The sequence below is a fragment of the Protopterus annectens genome, chromosome 1.part1, assembly GCF_019279795.1.
Source record: "Protopterus annectens isolate FY-2018-M chromosome 1.part1, PAN1.0, whole genome shotgun sequence".
Lineage (NCBI taxonomy): Eukaryota > Metazoa > Chordata > Ceratodontiformes > Protopteridae > Protopterus > Protopterus annectens.
Window position 1 is genome coordinate 1,759,451,482 of NC_056726.1, and position 20,000 is coordinate 1,759,471,481.

At 40.0% G+C, this 20,000-nt stretch overlaps 1 protein-coding gene across 1 annotated transcript in view; it reads left to right on the forward strand.

Annotated features, from left to right (window-relative positions):
• The window catches only part of MAP3K6 (mitogen-activated protein kinase kinase kinase 6), a 1,891,200-nt gene that overhangs the window by 487,396 nt on the left and 1,383,804 nt on the right, over positions 1–20,000 (forward strand). Inside the window, exons 5-6 of the mRNA XM_044084347.1 lie at positions 9,999–10,167; positions 16,349–16,455. Coding sequence (XP_043940282.1) covers positions 9,999–10,167; positions 16,349–16,455 — 276 coding nt within the window. The remainder of the gene's footprint in view (positions 1–9,998; positions 10,168–16,348; positions 16,456–20,000) is intronic.

The window sequence follows — 20,000 nt, forward strand, 5'->3', positions numbered from 1 at the left end:
TCTGTAGAGAATTTGCAGTAACCCAGCCATGACATTTTTATTGTATGAGAAAGTGTGTGTTTTCATCAGGGATTCTTGCAGAAATTATTTGAAGGAGCAGCACAGACAGAAATGCTCTTTCCTATATTCCTGTGCTTGGCTACAATTCTACATCTGCTTTGGAGTCCTAAGTCCACTTTCTAGTTATTATGGTTTCTAGTAGGTTCATAGGTAGGTACTAGGCTATCAGCCCAAGGGCCTACGAAAGCCTAGCCAACAAGGTTCCCTGGCTTACACCACCCAAGAAAGTTATTTTCCTGTACCAGTTCCGAGCATAGTCACAGAAGTAATCCCTGGGGTGTATTTCCTATTTTCCAACCACTCATCAAGATTTTTCTTGAAGAGTGCTAATGAAGAACTTTGCTTGACATAGATGGGTAGCCTGTTCCAGAGTATGGGAAGTCTCTGGGACAGGAATCTATCTTTCCAGCATGTCCTGTTTATTGTGGTGACAAAGTTTAGGTCCCTAGAACATGTAGCTTGAAGGTATTGGGAATTTTTTAGGTGTAGCATTTCCAACAGCTGTGGGTTTGACATAGCTTTATATGTTAGGCAGAGATCACTTCAGAGTAGGCAATATGATACAGAGTAAAGCTGGAGTTTTTTGAGGCGGTCAGTGTAGGACATTTGTTTGAGGCCAGTAATCCTCTTTGTTAGGTACTTCTGTGGCCTTTCCAGCTGCTGCAGATGTCTTGTGAGGTACATTACAAAAGGAGCATTCTACTCTATAATGGGTCTGAGTGTCGAGTGTAGAGGGGAACAATGACCTGTTTTTTTGTGGATGAGAGCCCTTTTATGATGAGGTGTGCCACGCAGAAGGACTTCCTGACTACTGTGGCGATGTGACTGTCAAAGGAGAGACTACTGTCCACCTGGGTCCCAAGGTCTCTTATCACACATTCGGTGTTAAGTAGATTGCTGCCTATGTGGTAATTCATGGGTACAGAGTTTTTACCAAAGGGGATGACACTGCACTTTTTGGCATTGAGCTTGAGGCTATGGCTCTGACACCAGGCATCTGTCTCAGTGAGGCCCTTTTGTAAGATGTCCACATCATTTGGGGACTTGACTATGGCTCCTAGTTTGCAGTCATCTGCAAACTTCTTTAGCCAGAGGCCTTCTGTGTTAGCCTGTACTTCAGAGAAGTAGATACCAAACAGGAGAGGTCCCAGGACGTAACCCTTTGGTACTCCACTTGTCACTGCTTTGAGATCAGATTTGGAGTCTGCAACGTTTACAGTGTGGGTTCTGTCAGTGAGCCATTTGTCAACCCATCTTGTGACGTAGGGATTTATACCTAGTTTAGTGTGTTTAGCTATAATTCCAGAATGGGGGATAGTGTCGAAAGCCTTGGCGAGGTCAAGATAGGCTGTGTGAACCACCTTACCCTCATCTACGGCGTTGTTGACTGCCTCAAATAAGTCAGTCAGGTTCAGGAGGCATGATCTGCCTTTCACAAACCTGAACTGGGTGGGATCCAGAGTTTGGAGGTCACCAATGTCTTTGTTTACTATGATGCTTCATTCTGCAGTCATTTTGATGGTGGTTTTCCTACAGAAAACCATGGCATATTTCTATACGTGTAGCTAAAACAGTGTGTTTCATCATTGGGATTTTATAATGCAGTGATAGATGAGGTGTTTCACCATATTGATTCCCAAAGGAAAAGTGTGTGCATCTTTCTTTTATGGCTTTATGCTGCTAACAGAATTGTAAAAAATGCATAAAGAATAAACTTAATGAATGCAGTAACTACTTGTCATGTTCAGTTTTTAGAGGTAATGTATAAGGTATATCATATAAAGACACGGATATCATCTGTGAAAACTATTAAAATTAATTTCACTGAAAAAAATGAAAAGTGATTTTTTTCATAAAAAGGTTCATAGGCTAGTATTTTAAGCAAAGACTGTGTTTCCAAAGTTGTTTTAGTAAGAAAATTCAATTTCTAAATGGCTTGGCAGGTGGTACTTCTCCCTGATTAGTCACAGAATTAACTAGAATGCAAGTGATAAGGGCCATAAAGCAACAACACAAGTCTCTGTACTCGGGACTATTTTTATTTCTGAATGATGGAAATGTTAAGTATAGCATTACTTGTAAACATATATGCAAAATGACATGCTAGCTTAAAATACTACTTTACAAAGCCTTTTATGAAATAATTGTTCATTTTTTGACAAAAAATATTTAAAAGTTGCCACAGTTGCTCAGCTAAGGTTTTCGGTACCACAAATTGGAAGTATATAACCCTGGATTTTCACTTTAATCAAGCATTTTAATAATTGTGTAGAAACATGCTCATTTTATGGTTTGCTTGGGATGGAGAATAGACATTGAAGCATAACTTTGAAGCAGAATTTAGAAACCTGTTGGAAAGTTAGGAAGATAACTGCCGGTTATGTTGTAGTTTACCAGTTGTGATTGAATAAAAGGTTCAGATTTTAGTTCCACATAATGACTTACCCAAAATTAACTAGCATGTTTTCAAAGGAATATCGCTTTCATCAGATCACAAATGGATCTGTGGCTACTGGGTGCCAGATGAGAACATGGCACACATTTTGCAAGCAGTCACTAGATGGGGTTCCTTTGATGAGATATCTCATAATCTTCGTAGAAACATGAAATGTTTCTTCTCAACTGTTCCTGATATTAAATGCACTTTTATGAGTCTTAATAGTAGAGTCACAGTCGTACTCTGCTATTTTTAAGATTTTCACATATTTCTTCCACTAATTTACTGTCACTTTTTAAATAATAACTGCAGTTGTACTTGTCAGTTGAAACATCTGTGGACCTTTAAGATACAATGATCTGACACAATGCACGTTATATCTACTTTTAAAGCCTATTAGGTTTGTATGAAGTTCAGCATAATTACATGATCATGTGATAAGGGTATCCTGGATTAATGACTTCTGGAAAAAATAAATACCCAAGATAGCAAAAAAAAAAAACCAAAAAAAACAAGCTTCTTGAGACTTTGTTTGAAAACCTACAAGAATGCACTAGGCAGCAAGCAGTACATTCAACTAAGACAAAGTGAAAATACTTCATCTGAGTCATACAGTATGCATGTAATGATTGAAGAACTCCAACATATAACTAAATGGCTTACTTTATACTTTTCTACTAGATATTAATGACCAAGTCTTTAGGATCCATTGTTTAATTTTTTTTGCTGACTTTGTTCACTTACTAAATCTACATCCTGTTTTCAGAGGAGGCAATAGGTGGTATTTATATAACTTGAGGGTTGTTTGGGAGGAGTGAAGAGTGAAACTCTTGGATCTGCATAAAGAGTAGGAGGAAGATGAAGTTTTATCTGGGACACAGAGAACTGTAAAAGGAGCTTAGGACCATGGCTTGGTTTTAAGTTAGAGAACGCATTGCTCTTGGCAGGGGGTAGGGCTCGAGATCCAAGTGACTGGCAGGCCAGTGACTCTTTGTTGGTCCAGTGACAGTGACAACCACATGGAATGATTAGGTCCTGGCTTCAGCCCCAAACAAAGGTCAATATTTTCCTTTCTTGTTGAGTTGTATCACTATTGGCGAGTGATAGCAGAAGAAATGGATGCAAGGTTTGCTGTTCTGATTTCTAGCTTGACGTTTAATGGGTCATCATGCCACAGCACAAATGATACCCCCTGATATTTTTCTAAGTCTTTACTAGGACTTAGAGAACATGTGTGATGTTTGATTGGAGAGGGCAGAGGTATATAAACTACAGTGGTTGAGGTAGTGTTCCAAGTTGTAGAGTTTCCACCAAGCCTGAGACAAATTAAATGTATTAATGAGTTAAGGCTGATTTTGACCAAAAGAGATCTTACCCCAGGGTCTCACTGATCATTTCCTGGTGCAGGTCTCTACTTAGTGTAGAGTTGGTCACAATGAGCCTCTTGGAATTTATGACTGATGATACCCTTGAGGTGTACTGTCACTCCCACTAAAACTAAGGTCTCAGTGCTAGGTCTCAGTGAGGGTATGTAGTGAAGTGTAGAGGTTCCCCCCAGTAACCTTCTTGGGTGTATGGCTGAGATGACCTCCTGATCATGCTATCATTTCCACTATACTTGTCTTCAGTAGAACAAGTTGACCAAAAGGGACAAGAAACCACTTTGCTTGTTTTCAGACTATAACTATCAAGAACGATTGCCAAGGTGCAGTAGATATTTTCTTTAAGAAAAAAAAAGCACTTTATTTTTGTTTTCAACTTTAATGTGTTTTGATTACTTGGATTTTCATGAGTGAGCCCACACCCACTTCTGCTAACATCCTCATTGTATGTGTTTTTCACTCCTTTTATAGTTGGTTAGGTAATAGCAAATCGTCAGTGAAAGCGTTTGCAAGAGCAAGGTGTTTTCTGTTTTGTTTTTCTGCAGTTATGCTTCCTGCAAAATATTAATATAATGTACTTGTCAAGGACTTGGGTTCATAGGTTCATAGGTTCATACTAGGCTATCTGCCCTGGGGCAATTATAAGCCTAGCCCGATTCTGTATGGCTTACGCCACCCCTTGATTTGAGTATACTGTGCCCTTTTTAAGGTTTAGTTTACTGTGCCTCTGTCTAATAGTGGCACGGGAGTAATCCCTGGGACAAACCTACAATCTCCCATTCACTTATCGAGATTCTTCTTGAAGAGATTCACTGAGGTGCTCTGCCTCACATGAACTGGAATTTTATTCCAGAGCGAAGGGAGCCTCTGGGTTATGAACCTGTCCCTCCAGCAAGTTCTATTTATTTTTGTGCTGAGGTTCAAGTCCCTCGAGCGTGTGGCTCTAAGGGATTTAGATTTACTGAGGTGGAGCATGTCCATTAATTCTGGATTTGACATAGCTTTGTATGTCAGGCATAGATCGCCTCGAAGTAGGCGGTATGAAACTGAGTAGAGCTGGAGTTTTTCTAACCGAGCAGCATATGGCATCTGTTTGAGACCCTTGATCCTCTTGGTGAGATACTTTTGGGGTCTTTCTAATTGCTGTAGGTGTCGGCTAAGGTACATCCCAAAAGGGGCATTGTATTCTATGATGGGCCTGATGAGGGATGAATAAAGGGGTACAATTACCTCTCTTGATCTAGATGTGAAACCCTTCATGATGAGGTGGGCTATGTAGAAGGTCTTTCTAACCACTTTGGCAATGTCGTTTTCAAAGGAGAGATTGCTATCAACTTGGGTCCCCAGGATCCTAATAACTTTCTCTGTACTTAATGGGTTTCCGCCTATGTGGTAATTTGTGGGCACATTGTTTTTGCCAAAGGGTATGACTATACATTTTTTGGCGTTTAGCTTTAAACCATGGCACTGGCACCAGTTATCTGTCTCTGTAAGACCTTTTTGAAGGATGTTTGTGTCAGCTGGAGAGTTGATTATGGCGCCCAGTTTGCAGTCGTCTGCGAACTTGGTGAGCCATAGTCCTCCCACGTTTGCCTGTACCTCGGAAAAGTATATACCAAACAAGAGTGGTCCCAGGACAGAACCCTGTGGGATGCCACTTGTGACCGATTTCGAGTCTGACATGGCTCCAGCAACTCTCACTCTGTGGGTTCTGTCTTTGAGCCAGTTTGCGACCCATCTTGAGACATAGGGGTTTATATTTAAGCTGGATAGCTTATCTGTGATGCCCGAGTGGGGTATTGTGTCAAATGCCTTTGCAAGGTCCAGATAGACTGTGTGGACTACCTTCCCTTCATCTATGGCTTTGGTGGCTGTTTCAAAGAAGTCAACCAGGTTCAAAAGGCAGGATCTGCACTTGACAAAGCCAAACTGGGTAGGATCTAGTATCTGTAGGTCCCCAATGTCTTTGTTTATGAGCTCCATGATGATCCTCTCCATAGCCTTGCAGACTAAGCTAGTCAGGCTTATGGGGCGATAGTTTCCAGGGTCCGTAGAGGCTCCACCTTTGTGGAGTGGGACCACTGTTGCTGTACGCCATTCTGTGGGCACATATCCTGTAGTGAGGCTGAGATTGTATAGCTGTTTTATTTGAGGGATTAGTTCCTCTTGGAGTTCATGTAGGACGCAACCTGGGACGCCATCTGGTCCCATGGAAGCAGTGTTTTTTGCTTTGGAGAGGGCAGGCCTCACCTGAGCATCTGAGATGCTTGGGAGGCAGTTCTCTGCCGGGATAGATACTTGCTCTTTTGGGGGGGAGGGTGGAGAAGTTTGAACTGAACCTGTCTGCCAGGATATTGGCGATGTCTGTGGGTTCAGTGTATTTTTTGTCGTTTAGAATCAACTCAGAACAAGTATGGGAGTTGCATCCCAGGTTTCTAACATAACTGAAAAAAGCCTTATGATTGTCTTTGGTGTCCTGTGCAATTTCTCTCTCGAAGCTGGCCTTGGAAGATTTTATGAGGGATCGTAATTTTTTGCTAGTACTGATCAGAGATGCCTTCCCTATTAGGGATTTTGCTCTATCATGTAGTAGCTTCCTCCTTCTGTTGTACAGTTTATTTATGGCAGGGGTCCACCAGACTGGACGCCTGCCTTTGGATGATTGGGTTTTGGTTTTGTTTGGGATAGCATGATCCATGCATTCCTGGAGATGACCGTAGAATGCATTTATATAAGATTCTGCAGTTTGGGCTGTAGTTTCCACTGGCCCTGGGGCCTTGAAGGATTCTACTTCGGTTTTGAGAAGTGAGAAGTTCGCTTTTGAGAAGTTTTTCACTGTGGTTTTCTGGGCTGGGGGTGGGGTCGGGATGTGGACATCCAGTGAAATTAATTTATGGTCTGATCTTACCAATGAGGGATATACTTCTGGTGTGGAGCATAGAGTTACCATGTTGGTAATGATCAGGTCTAGTATGTTGTCCCCTCTTGTGGGAGTGGTGACTAGTTGTTCCATAGCATTTGAGTTTATAATTTCCAGGAACCTTTGGGCTAAGGTGCTGGAGCTTGAGTAGTGCTCCCAGTCAATGTTTGGGTAGTTGAAGTCGCCCAATATAATGGTGTTCGGAGAGATCTTCATGTTCTCCAATGTTTTCAGGAAAGCCGAGTGGGATTCCTGACTTTGAGAGGGTGGTCTGTAGGATGCTATAAACTGAAAAGCAGTCTTGCCCACTGTTAGTTGCACATGGATGGTCTCCGATACTTCGCGCAATGCCACTAACCTGGAGGTGTGGATATCCTTGATAAATATGGAAACTCCCCCTCCTTTTGTGGTTCGGTCCGGGTTTTGGGGCCAAAAAGCATGATATGAGGTATAGCCTGGTAGTGCTGGGGTGCTGTCTGGAGCCTTGAACCAGGTTTCTGTCACTGCATAGATATTGATGTTCTCCATACTGAGGAGAGCTTCGAGTGCGTGCATCTTGAGGTTAAGACTTCTGGCATTTAGCAGCATTACCCTTAGTTTCTTGTTCCTTATGCTGTCTATGGGGGTGGGTTTGACTTTTGAGCCTTGCCTAAAAAAGGCACTATGGGGGTGGCAAGAGCCTTTGCCAATATCCGAAAGCCCAGTGGTGACAGGTGCAAGCCATCCCTAGTGAAGCAACGTGGCTTGTCGAGCATGTCATCCCAGGCTGACAGACACTGGATCCCCTTTGAATGACACCAAAATTTTAGCCAATTGTTAAAATCGATCATTTTGTCTTTGTACTGTGGCATCATTCTAGGTGAGGGTAAGATGCTGCTCAAGGTCAGGGTCATACCAGCCTGGGCTACATGATCAGAGAGCTCCTCTATGTCTCTTTTCAAGTAGTCCAGGGAGATACGTCTCAGGTCATTCACACCAGCATGTACAATGACTGAGTCATATTTGTATTTGCTTTGCAGTGACCTGAGTGCTTGCATTATGTGTCGGATCCTAGCACCCGACAGGCAGCTCACAGTGACCTTCTCTTTATTCAGCCTGGTGAGCGGGACGTCAGTGTGTCTGACAATAGAGTCACCTATAACAAGAGTATCAGGTGTGTTATTTAGCCTTAAGGGCTGTGGCTGCTTGGCACACTGACTTTGTGGGTTATGTGTTGTGTGTGTTTTGTTTTGATGTAGCGTTTGCATGGATGTCTGCTTTGGAGGTCTCTGTTTCTTAGGTAGATTTTTATTGAGAGCCTCCTAGTATGTTTTTGTGTATTTATGTGTTTGGTTCGTTGATGTGGTGGGACTATGTGATACTGGAACTGTGTTGTGTGAGGTTACCATCTCCTCCTGACTGGTTACACCAGTTTTGAGATGAGAGAGCTCAGCCTCCAGTTTGGCTAAATAGTTGCATCTCTCACATATATTTGAACCTGTTTGGAGGAGGAGAGGGTTGTCCTTGTACATGAGACAGTTGTGACATTGCCTCAAAATTCCCAGATTCACCAGCTGGACTGGAGAGGAAACCATTGACTGACCTTTGGACATGCTAGAGTAATAGGGAAACTGAATTTAAGACGGACCAATAGAGGACAATCGTAGAGAGTATAAGAGTAAGGAGTGCTTATGGTTTAATAGTGCTAACTTGTAGAATTACTTAATTGGACCAGTGAAGGGCCTTAGAATGAGAATATGGTGTTTAAATTGAGAGATAGAGCAGTTCTAAGGGAAAAAGTGAAGAGCAGACTTTGTGGAGCCAGGAATAGTTTAAACCCAATTAGGCGGCGCTGCCCGCTGTTGCGCTATGCACAAAAACGCGCAAAACCGCGCAGAAGAGGGTTTTAAGAGAGGAAGATGAAGGAGTTTTGGAATTTAGCCAAAATGGCCAATAAAACTACAGTTTCAAGTCAGTAACCACTCCCACAGGGGCAGGCAGGCTGCTCAATGTTTTTTACTGCCACTGATCAACAGAGAGACTTCCCTTTAGCCCAAGCAAAAAATGGCCTCACAGAAACTTACAAACAGTTCAAGAACAGCAAGCCTGTAACTGAACCTTTTTAAATTTCAGAAAAGTGGGAAAAAAGCAAGATTTTTTTTGTTTTTTTTTGTTTTTTCAGAGATAGCAGAGGTTCACAAGTATCAAGAAGTTATAACAGTGCAGTAAATGACCCCACACAAGAGTGCTAGGCCAAAGACAGATAAAATACAAGTTTTGAGAAAAAAACACTTTTAAAAATAAGTGCAAACAGGAAATTCAGTAAACAGCTCTAGGTTGTGCTCTAAATACAGTTACTAATGCAGAAATCAAGTTTAACAAGCCAGAAAATGCTCAAAATAGGCGGCTGTGCAGAAAAACTTAGCAAATAAACAGAGGAAAAATACTTAAAATCTCAAAAGTGGCTCCTTTCTTCTCTCAGCGTTTTCTCCTCTTGGTGGGTGCTTCACCAACAGCCAACAAGCCTGAAAAGAAGCCAAAACCACGAGGTAACCAGGTTCTAAGAGAGGAAGATGGAGTTTTGGAATTGACCCAAAATGGCCAATAAAACTACAGTTTCAAGTCAGTAACCACTCCCACAGGGGCAGGCAGGCTGCTGAATGTTTTTCACTGCCACTGATCAACAGAGAGACTTCCCTTTAGCCCAAGCAAAAAATGGCCTCACAGAAACTTACAAACAGTTCAAGAACAGCAAGCCTGTAACTGAACTTTTTTAAATCTCAGAAAAGTGGGAAAAAAGCAAGATTTTTTGTTTTTTTGTTTTTTTCAGAGATAGCAGAGGTTCACAAGTATCAACAAGTTATAACAGTGCAGTAAATGACCCCACACAAGAGTGCTAGGCCAAAGACAGATAAAATGCAGGTTTTGAGAAAAAAAACAATTTTAAAAATAAGTGCAAACAGGAAATTCAGTAAACAGCTCTAAGTTGTGCTCTAAATACAGACTGCATTATGTTTATGATTCTTAAAAAATCCATTCATCTTATGTACATACCGGATATACTATAAATTGCTGTAATTTGTTAAACAAAAAATAATGGAAGTTTATTTGACTTTTATTACACAATGACTGCTGAACTGAGAAGTTTGTCTATCCTCAGCCAGTGAATGTATCTTGGCGATGTTGTAATTCCAGTAAACTCTTTATTTTTTTCTTTAAGTGAATACTTTCATGAAACTATTAGATCCGACATTCGGAAAGCCCGAGAGATGTACAATGGGAATGAGCTGAGCCAAGAACTGAAACGGATACAGCAGCGTCTGGAAAGTGTTGAGCTCTTGACTATTGACATAGTGATGAACCTTTTACTTTCATATCGAGATGTACAGGTATGTGTCATTCTTTACTTAGTACATGTATAACTTCTTATTCTGTTAAGGATAACCTGTGTTTTGCCAGTTTTTATTGTTATAGGTAGGTACTTCTGTCATTCTTTTTTTTTATCCACAACCCTGTCACTTAATTGGTCATTTGGTTTGTTTTACTTTTATCTTATTTAATATCTATTTTTAATCTACTGTTGAGCCATGTTTGTATGGCTTACAAAACACCATGAGGACTTGAGGACTTTGGAAACGTATAAACCAGGATCGTACATATGTAAATGCTTTATCAGATATATAAGATAATTTCAGGTACATATTATGCATCAAGCATATTTATTTTACTGCTGGTGCAGCTATTTTGATTATACATGAGATGCTCATTACAGTACTACAACTCTGTTAACATGTAATGCTTTTTAGAGGGAATTTTTTCATCCTGACACTACATTGTCTCAAAAAAAAACTTATCTAGAAGATTCACCAAGACAAATATGTACAAAGTCTAATCTAGGGAGAAAGGTGTTGACAAAGTTTTGTTTGTTGTGAAAAACCCAGACATTGTTCCAAAACTATTCCTAGTTTTCACTTCTGGACCAGGATTGAGAAAAATTGGTAATGTGAGTGCACAGCAAAAATAGGGCAGACAGTGATCTCTGATGGAAATCACTGTTGCAGTATTTTTAATATATGGAGTTTTGTCTGCTGACGTCCAGCCAGGGTACCAAAGCTTTACCTTCCCAAGGATGTACATCTGACCCTTGACCTCAGCTCATGTGCATCGGGTTGTATAGGTAGATGTATGGATGACTACCCCCAGACTATCTAGTCACTAACCTGAATACAGGCCATGCATCTGTCAGACCGATCTTCATTGGGTTGTTGGTACCATTGCTTTGCTTTTTTGATTATCAGATAAGTGCCCCATTGGGAAACCTTCCTTTTTCCAAGTTTTTTGATTGTGCAGATTATTTTTGTTAGATGATATCTAGGAAGGATAAGTGAGAGTGTGCTAGGCAGAACCATACAAGGACTTAAGCATTTTTGTTTGGGTCTGGAACACGACTACAAATCCAGCTCCATCTGTCAGTCATTTGTGTAAAAAACCCTTAGGTCAAGGTTTTGCTCCCTTAACAGATTCTTGGCAATCCAGGATCTAAAACACCTGGCCCAAGCCAAAATCACAGAATTCCCAGCATCTGACATTGACCTTCTGTGAGGGCCAGTAGTCAAGGCGCCTGAATCCTCACCACTGACACTGTAGAGGGACATTCACTTGGAATACAAATGGATACACTCAGTATTTCCAGATGCAGACCTCTTTGCATTAAGCACAGTTTCCCTTAAGAGCACTCAGGGAGCATGTGCATTCCAGGGGATGGTTTATCTCTATATCTGTCTAGACCCCCAGTAAGACTCCCCACTGGCACAGCTTAGAGTTGAGTCCTTAGCTGGGGTTGCAAACTAAGTCCTCTCCCACCCTGTCTGTGAAACCAGTGCTTTGTGTCCCTGCTCTAAGCAGCTGACAAACACACACACACACACACACACACACACACACACACACACACACACACACACACACACACACACACACACACACACACACACCTGGGAAAGCTTGCACAGATCCGACAGATTCACCTGCTGTGCCCCCTTCTGCCCAGACTATAAGGTAGTTATCAGTGCCACCAGAAACCCTGTCAGCTACTTTAAGGCTCTTACAAGGGTACCCAGTTATACTGAGTGAAATTCATATTAGTACAAATGGTAATGTTGACCAAACAGCAAGGCTTTCAGGAGTAGCCACAGTTATGACCAAATAAATATATGCACATACTTTCAAAATTAAATAGTTCTAAAAAGGACCAGCCACAATAAAAAGTTTAAATATATTTAATAATAAATAATAAAAGAACAAGAAAATACTAAATATGTATTTACAGTAAACACCAGAGTTTTAGTCACAGGAGATGCTGAAAATAACACAGCTTAATAGTTTCACACAGTTACAGAAAAACAGTATTTCTAATCTCAGTATATTTTCCTGACTAATCTAAAAGAATTACTGTTTCCTAGTTAAGCGACTTACTTCCACAAGGCAAAATGGATGAGTGGTCCTTGTTGTCAGATCCAAGACAGAATGCAGAATGCTCCTGGGTCTTTAGTCTCCTCTAATATTAAAACATTATTTCTGCAAAGAATGACATCACATACATCTGGTCATCTGACTGTTTCCCACACTATTCCCCATCACTAGAAGCTGACACGATTTTAGCACTAGTTTGTTACTATACACACAGATAGAGCTTTGTTCAGATGTGGTGCAGCTGCTGGAAGTCATAAAACCATAAAACCATTCCAGTCTTCCTATAGGCACTACAACTTATTCTCTAGTACAGACGTTGCGTCTCTGGCTTCCTTCAAAACTGTGGGATACATAAAGTAATTTATGGGAACCCATAAAGTAATTTAATTTCAAGAATATTTTTCAAGGTTAGGTGGATTAACCTCTTCACTTCCAGTATATGCTGTTACATCGTATACTTTTAATTCAGTTGCTCTAATACATGTACATTTCTTTTTCCTTCCAGCAAGGCACACTGTTGATACATTTTAATACAATAAACCACAAAAACAGCTGAACCAGTCCATTTTAATACAAGCAAACATCACAAATACATTTTCAGCACAGGTATCTGTACAAATCAGTTTGATATACAAATGACATATAATTATTTACAAAATTCCAGCTAGCTGTGCTGTCATAACTTATACATCCACAGCCCTGCTTCTATTGGCATGATTGGCAGTATCTCCTATCGTAACACCTTCCACCAAAGAAGAAACTCAAAATACCCAGAGATGAGTTACAACCTTGCATCGCTGAGTCAGACAAACCCACTGAGGTTGCAGAACCTGTGGTCTGTCAGAAACCTTCTCCATTGCCAACTACTAAGACCTTGTCTGAAGTCCAGTATGGCTCCTGAAGTCTTGCAGGCAGTGGACACCTCGAACAAACCATGTCTCATATTTCAGCGATTCCACATGTAGTTCCTCAAATCCTAGTCAGGGAAGAGTTTCCAGGTACTCTCATTGAAATTTGCTAAGGTTCCGTACCTCTGAGACTTATTCAGGTGGATGTCACACCTAAGCAGAAAACTAGGCATGAGACCTCCCTTACAGCTTCCAAACAAAAAGAATGGATGAACTTCTTCCAGGGCTTATTTAAAGAAATCAAGGCCCTGAAACCTCCTTTTGTGTCCCAGCTGCCACATGTCACACCACAGAGACTTAAAGGATGAAATCTTGGATGGAAGTTGCAGAAATTAGCAGTGTTGCTGAAAGCATGGGACAAATGATAGTTGACCCCAACACCAACTTGCAGGGAAGCTAAATATTTAAAAAAGAAATTACAGCTTTACAAGCTGTCAATTAAGCAGTCAAAGTCATTTGACAGGTTGCAAACTGTGTAAATATCATACTGCCTTTTTAAAGATGATTAAATTGCTTTTAAAAATAGAACAGATAGACAGGTAGTTTACACACTGCCTGTAAGGGACTGGAATTGCAGTCACTTAACTGACCACCTGTAATCCATCAAACATTTTTTAAAACATTCCATAGGTGGTTGCTAAATGGGCATGCTGCCAAGTGTGCCAAATTCTTGCTACAGCTGTGGCTAACAGTATAGCCATTGCTGTTTGAGAGACTGAAGGCTCAGTGATTTTTGAGATGTGTAGTCTCTGCCGTTGCATATTGAAAGCAGTCAGGTCAGGTGATTTGGGCAGTTTATGAGGCTGTCCCTTGGGTACCTCCCACAGCAGGCATACCACAAACATCCCACTGCAAGGAGTATAGGTATGTTGTCTCTTAGCTGATTGGGAAAAGCCTGAGGATCTCCCAAGATGAACTGAAGATTGTTGCTGGAAATACAGACATTTGGTGTGCCATGCTCATTTAGCTTCCACTTTGACCCTGTGCAGGACAACCATTTTAAAACTTATTAGATGATGGATAGGTCTTCAACTGCTGCAGAATTTGTAGTAGCTGATTAATTATCCCATGCTAGCCTGATTGCACTGTTTCAGATGTGATCTATAGGTTCATATGATTATTCTTTTTGTTTATGACTTTTCTCTGGAATATTCATTCATAACAGTGCCTGCAGTCGACCAAATTTTAAGTGTTGCTAGGTTTCTCAGTAACCCATTAAGTCTTCTTTAAGCTGCTGTATTAGTCAGTATTTTTCTGTCTATTTTACATAATGTATTTTAATTTCCTAAGAAATATGTCTTCTTTGCAGTGATTTATTTTGGATATCTTAATATATCTTAATATATGATTACCCACCATGGGTCAATGTGAGTCACTTATTTGAATACTGCTTTTCTCAAGTATCTTATTTTGAATGTGCCACAGAAGATGTATTTTATTAGGGTTTTATAACAGTTTCTGTGTCTGCTGTGACTCTGGTACCAACTGTTATTTAGGGGTATATCTCAGAGGGAGAATAGAGTCATCCATGCTGGTGGAGGAGTGGGGATGTTATACAGTTTTGACTTTTTTTCAAACATGTCAGACAGCAGTGAACTCGGTTCAGTGAAGTACAGTTGAGAATGGCTGAATTGAGTAATGGTTTGAATTGTGTCTAGACAAATTAAGTAAATCCCCTTACCACAAACACTGATGTAAACTTTTTTAGCATGTAGTTTAACAAAAGTAGAAAGCACTTTTTATTTCAGCAAAGAGAAGCTACTGCCAATATTCTGATCTTTTGCCTGTGGCTTAGATGAACAAAGGGCAGTTTTAGTTTTTACTGAAAGCATGCTGCCAAATTTCTAGGAGAGGATATAAGCACATTTTTGGGTACTTGCGTATTATCACAACCATGTATTCTCCCAACCACGCTGAGTGCTGGTTGCAGGAAAGTGATGATACTGCCTGTATGATTATAATAAAAATCGTCCACTGTTTTGCTGTGCATTATATTCTATTCTCATCTGTCTGCCCACGACATCCCAGAAAAGTCTTAAGTTTTCTAAACTAAATCTGTTTTGTGTGATGAGTAACTTTCAAGTGTTACAAGGTTCATGTCACTTTGCAACTTATCGTGTGCGTTTGCAAATTTTTCAGCTCAGGTGAATAACTGCTTCAGGGTCAGAGTGTAACACTGTTATTGCACAGTGGTGACTAAAGGGTTATTGCTAGGAAACTCAGCATAGGTCTCAACTGTTCAGATTTTCGGATCATATTTTTGGTCCGTTCCTCATGAAATTGTGTGGTTTCCTGGAGAATCCCCGGAGATAGAAGTCAGTAATTAATGATAGACATTTGAGTTTCAGGCTTCAAATCCTTCACTAAATGCATTATTCTAACAACTGTCTAAGTTTATAGGAGCAATATTTACAAAATGTCCCTATTTTTTAGCCTTTGTCAACACATTTTTGTATATATTTCATAATAACTGCATTTGCATAATCAAATAACAGGCTGGTGAGAAAGTGTGGTTGCGATCTCGTTTAATTAAATATTGTGGTAGCAACAATATATGTCAGAAAAGCCTACCTAGTACCGTTAAATCAAGTGCAAAAGAATGACTACTTTCTCAATGATACAACTAACATGCTGACGAAAAAGTGTGGTTGCAAAAACACAAATAATGGCCTGGTGAGAAAGCGTGGTTGCGATAATACGCAAGTACCCATTTTTGTTATCTCTCTACCCATGTAGTCCTTAAAGTATCTGGTGAAAAATTCATGTTTGTAGTATTACACCCAGGAGTGTGATAAACAGATGCACACACACACACACACACACACACACACACACACACACACACACACACACACACACACTCTATTACATACAGGAGTGTGATAAACAGATGCTCACACACACACACACACACACACACACACACACACACACACACACACACACACACACACACACACACACACACTCCATAGTCTGATTGCTGAATAAACTGGTGAGTATGGTGTTTTCCCTTCTATGCACTGATTTTCACTTTAGGAATTGCATTTAAACTTGTATAACTCATTTGATGAGAGTAAGATTACCAGTGCAAGTTTGTTACAAATGACTACAGCTGTGTTTTTGCTTGAAAGAAGTCTTTTGACTGCAGTTTGTTCAGTCTGACATTTGTTTCTGTGTCTCCCTAAAGGATTACAGTGCCATAATAGACTTAGTGGAAATGTTGCAAGTCCTTCCAACATGTGATGTGGCAGAACAGAACATCATCAAGTTTCACTACACATTTGCACTGAACAGGTGAGTTGGAGCTCATAAAAACATATTTTGAATAAAGTGTCTTCATCAACAAACTTAAGTATAGCACAAATGGTCCATACTATGAGTTTGTATAGTACAAAATGTCTGTGCGACAAGTTTGTATAGCACAAAACGTCAATGCTGTGAGTCTGCATAGTACAAAACGTCAGTGCTATGAGTCTGTATAGCACAAATGGTCTGAGCTATGAGTCTGTATGCATGAAGTGTCAGTGCTGTGAGTCTGTATAGTACAAATGGTCCAGGGTATGAGTCTGTATGGTACAAAACATCAGTGCTATGAGTCTATATAGCACAAATGGTCCGTGCTATGAGTCTGTATAGTAAAAAACGTCTGTGCGACGAGTCTGTATAACACAAAATGTCAGTGCTATGAGTCTGTATACTACAAAACGTCAGTGCTATGAGTCTATATAGCACAAATGGTCCGTGCTATGAGTCTGTATAGCAAAGCATCAGTGCTATGAGTATGTATAGCACAAAGGGTCAGTGCTGTGAATCTGTATACCACAAACAGTCTGTGCTATGAGTCTGTACAGCACAGATAGTCCATGTTATGAGTCTGTATAGTACAAAACATCAGTGCTATGAGTCAGTATAGCACAGAGGGTCAATGGTGATGATAACAAGCTTTATTATCCATTTTATGCTTGATAACTAGAGGATTATGAGCAGGTCAACGATCATAACTGGCATACTGTGTGTTCCAGACATGGATGCCAAAAAATTCACCTCAAGAGTGAAGCTCGAGAGATGAATCTTGGCATCCATGTTGAAAACACACATAATAAAGGGCTAGGATGAGAGACTTAATCATAATTCTTTATAGTGCATGGAACTTTATCTACTCCATATACTGCTAGTTACAGAAAAAAAAATCTCTTAAGTGTTTTGCTGACTTTCAAAACCATGAAGCACTTAGCAAGAGCTGTCAGAAAGACAGGGTAAGAGATTCTTTTATGTTAGAAAAAGTCAGGGAGACATTACCGGCACAGACAGCAGGAAGAAACAAATGTGTTTTTTATTCTGTTGCTGTCATTTGCTGGTAAGTACTGGCATGTTCAGCTGCCTAGCATGACACATGATCATAACAACTGAAGCTGGGGCATATTTAACATTTGTTAAGATTGGGTCTTGCACTATAGAAGCACTTAACAAATTTTTATTTATTTATTTTTATTTATTTATTTTACATTTACCGGGGAGGTCCGACTGGACAGAGCTGTCCGTTTTCAGCGGAGGCCTGGGGAGAAAAGCTCCAGAACAATTGCTAACATACTATATATAAGATATTTACACATTCAGTTATAAAAAATATAGCAGATAATAACATCTTTTTTTGGAGTGCGGTCACTCTGCTTATACAGTACAGGGTAATTGGTGTGGTCATTGTAGACCTTTTTGTGTATGACCTGGAGTGTGAAATATTAGGAGCACTATAGGCAGAGAATTTGGCACTATAAAAATAGGGGTACTTTAACAATATATTGGTTGTTGCAAGAAAACAGAGTAGTAAAAGTGAAATGGTTATATAATTACTAAGAAACAGGTACATTAATAAAGTGAAATATAAATACTGACAGTAGAGGAAGCATTTAACACAAAACATGTCACTGTTAACATGGGAAGGTTATTTAGAGGTAAGATGTAGTGGATTCTAAACTCACTCTTAGGTTCATAGGTTTATAGGAGATTACTCAGCTATTGACTCAAGAGCCCTTACAAGCCTACTAGTTTTACCTAGATGTTACCTAATGTTCTATCCCAGAGGAAGTATAACAAGCGTTGGCAAGCAGGCTTTTGACTATTTTTACAGACTGCCTGTCCATAAGGGACATGGGTGCCACCTCAGGAGTGAATTTCTGATTTCCCTTCCATTAGTCCAAATTGCACTTGAAAATGGTCAGAGATGGCCTCTGCTTCATGTCAGTAGGAAGCCTATTTCAGAGAAGCGGAAATCTTTGGGACAAATATCTGTCTGTCCAGCATGGTCTATTCATGTCAGAGATCAGGTTTAGATCTTTGGAAGGGGTAGCCCTTGCACATTTAGTTTTGTGAATATGCAACACTTCCATCAGGGCTGGGTCATAAATACTAATGTGCATACTGCTTTACTTCTACAATGATTTGGATTTTATTTTATATTTTACAGCACAAACACTAATAGATATCTGCACAAAGCAATATAGTCTCACAATGAAAATAGACTCAGCATTAAAACTTCTCTGCCCTTGAAACTCACATTCACTGAAACTGCTTTGAAACCCACATCCAAAGAAAATGCATCTGGCCAGTGGCAGATAAAGATTACCTTTGGGCTGTTTTGAAATCAGAGGCCCCTTGCACACGAAACATACATGTGCTCTTTGATACAACTTCCTGACTGTATTAAATTATATTCCTTGTATAATATAGCACACTTGTTAGAGTACATTTTAAATTTGTTTTGAACATTTTTCCAGTAAGCAATGAACCAAAATGCATGAACCAATAATGACAAAACTGCCAAATTCAGAACATTTCTATCATAAAGGTCTACTCAAACTTCTACAATCCATCAGTATCAGTAAATATGTACAATCTCTGCAGAAGTAAAAGTGATCTAAATAATTCCACATTAAAGAGATCTGTAACTAATGAAGACGTTGCTGCTAGCAAACAACTTTATACTTCATTGTTCTACAAGTAAAGTGCCTGTTACCCTTGAAGAAAAATTATCTATGTTACATTTAAAAAAAATTATAAACTAGTAATATTTCAATAAGGAATGGATGGCAAACTGATAAATGGTTTATAGTTACTAAGTATCTCCACCGAGGACATTCTCAGGACTGCAGCATCCACCCCCTTTAAATGTACAACACAGTAGAGTATCAGCAATCCGTCCACGTACTGTCGGAGTAGAACCCACAGCCTTCTGCATCAAAAGCAAGCATTCTACCTGTAGTGCAGCTAGCAACAAACACAAGCAGATTTGGCATAAACAGCACTAAACTTCTCTCCCCCTGAAGAACTATGCAGCACAAGAAATCTAGAAAAAGCCAACATTTATTGGGGGGAGGAGACCAAGGCCCAAAATTTTAAATATTGCTTATATAATCTTAGAAAAGTTGCTAGAATAAAATGTTTTGTGTTACCATGCACTACCTGAAAAATAGGAAGACTGAAACTTAAATGGCTATCATTATTTAGTGAACTCAGTTAGCTGCGGTGGTGGTGCTGCGGTAGCATTGTCGCCTCACAGTAAGACGTTGTCCTGTTCGATTCTCAGCTAAAGCTTCTTCTGTGTGGAGACATGTGTGAATGGGCGTACCTTTGTTGAAGGTTGTACATCAGGGCTGGCAACTCGGTACGTAAAAATCTACTGCAAATCATTAGCGGACCAGAGTTCCACTGTGGCGACCCCTAACTGGGAAAAGCCAAAAGATACATTTTTCCTCCTTAACGTGGTTCTCATCCTACCTTGAAAAACGACAACAAGCAGTACTCTGGAAAAATTCTCTATCTGCTCTACTACCTATCTCCTT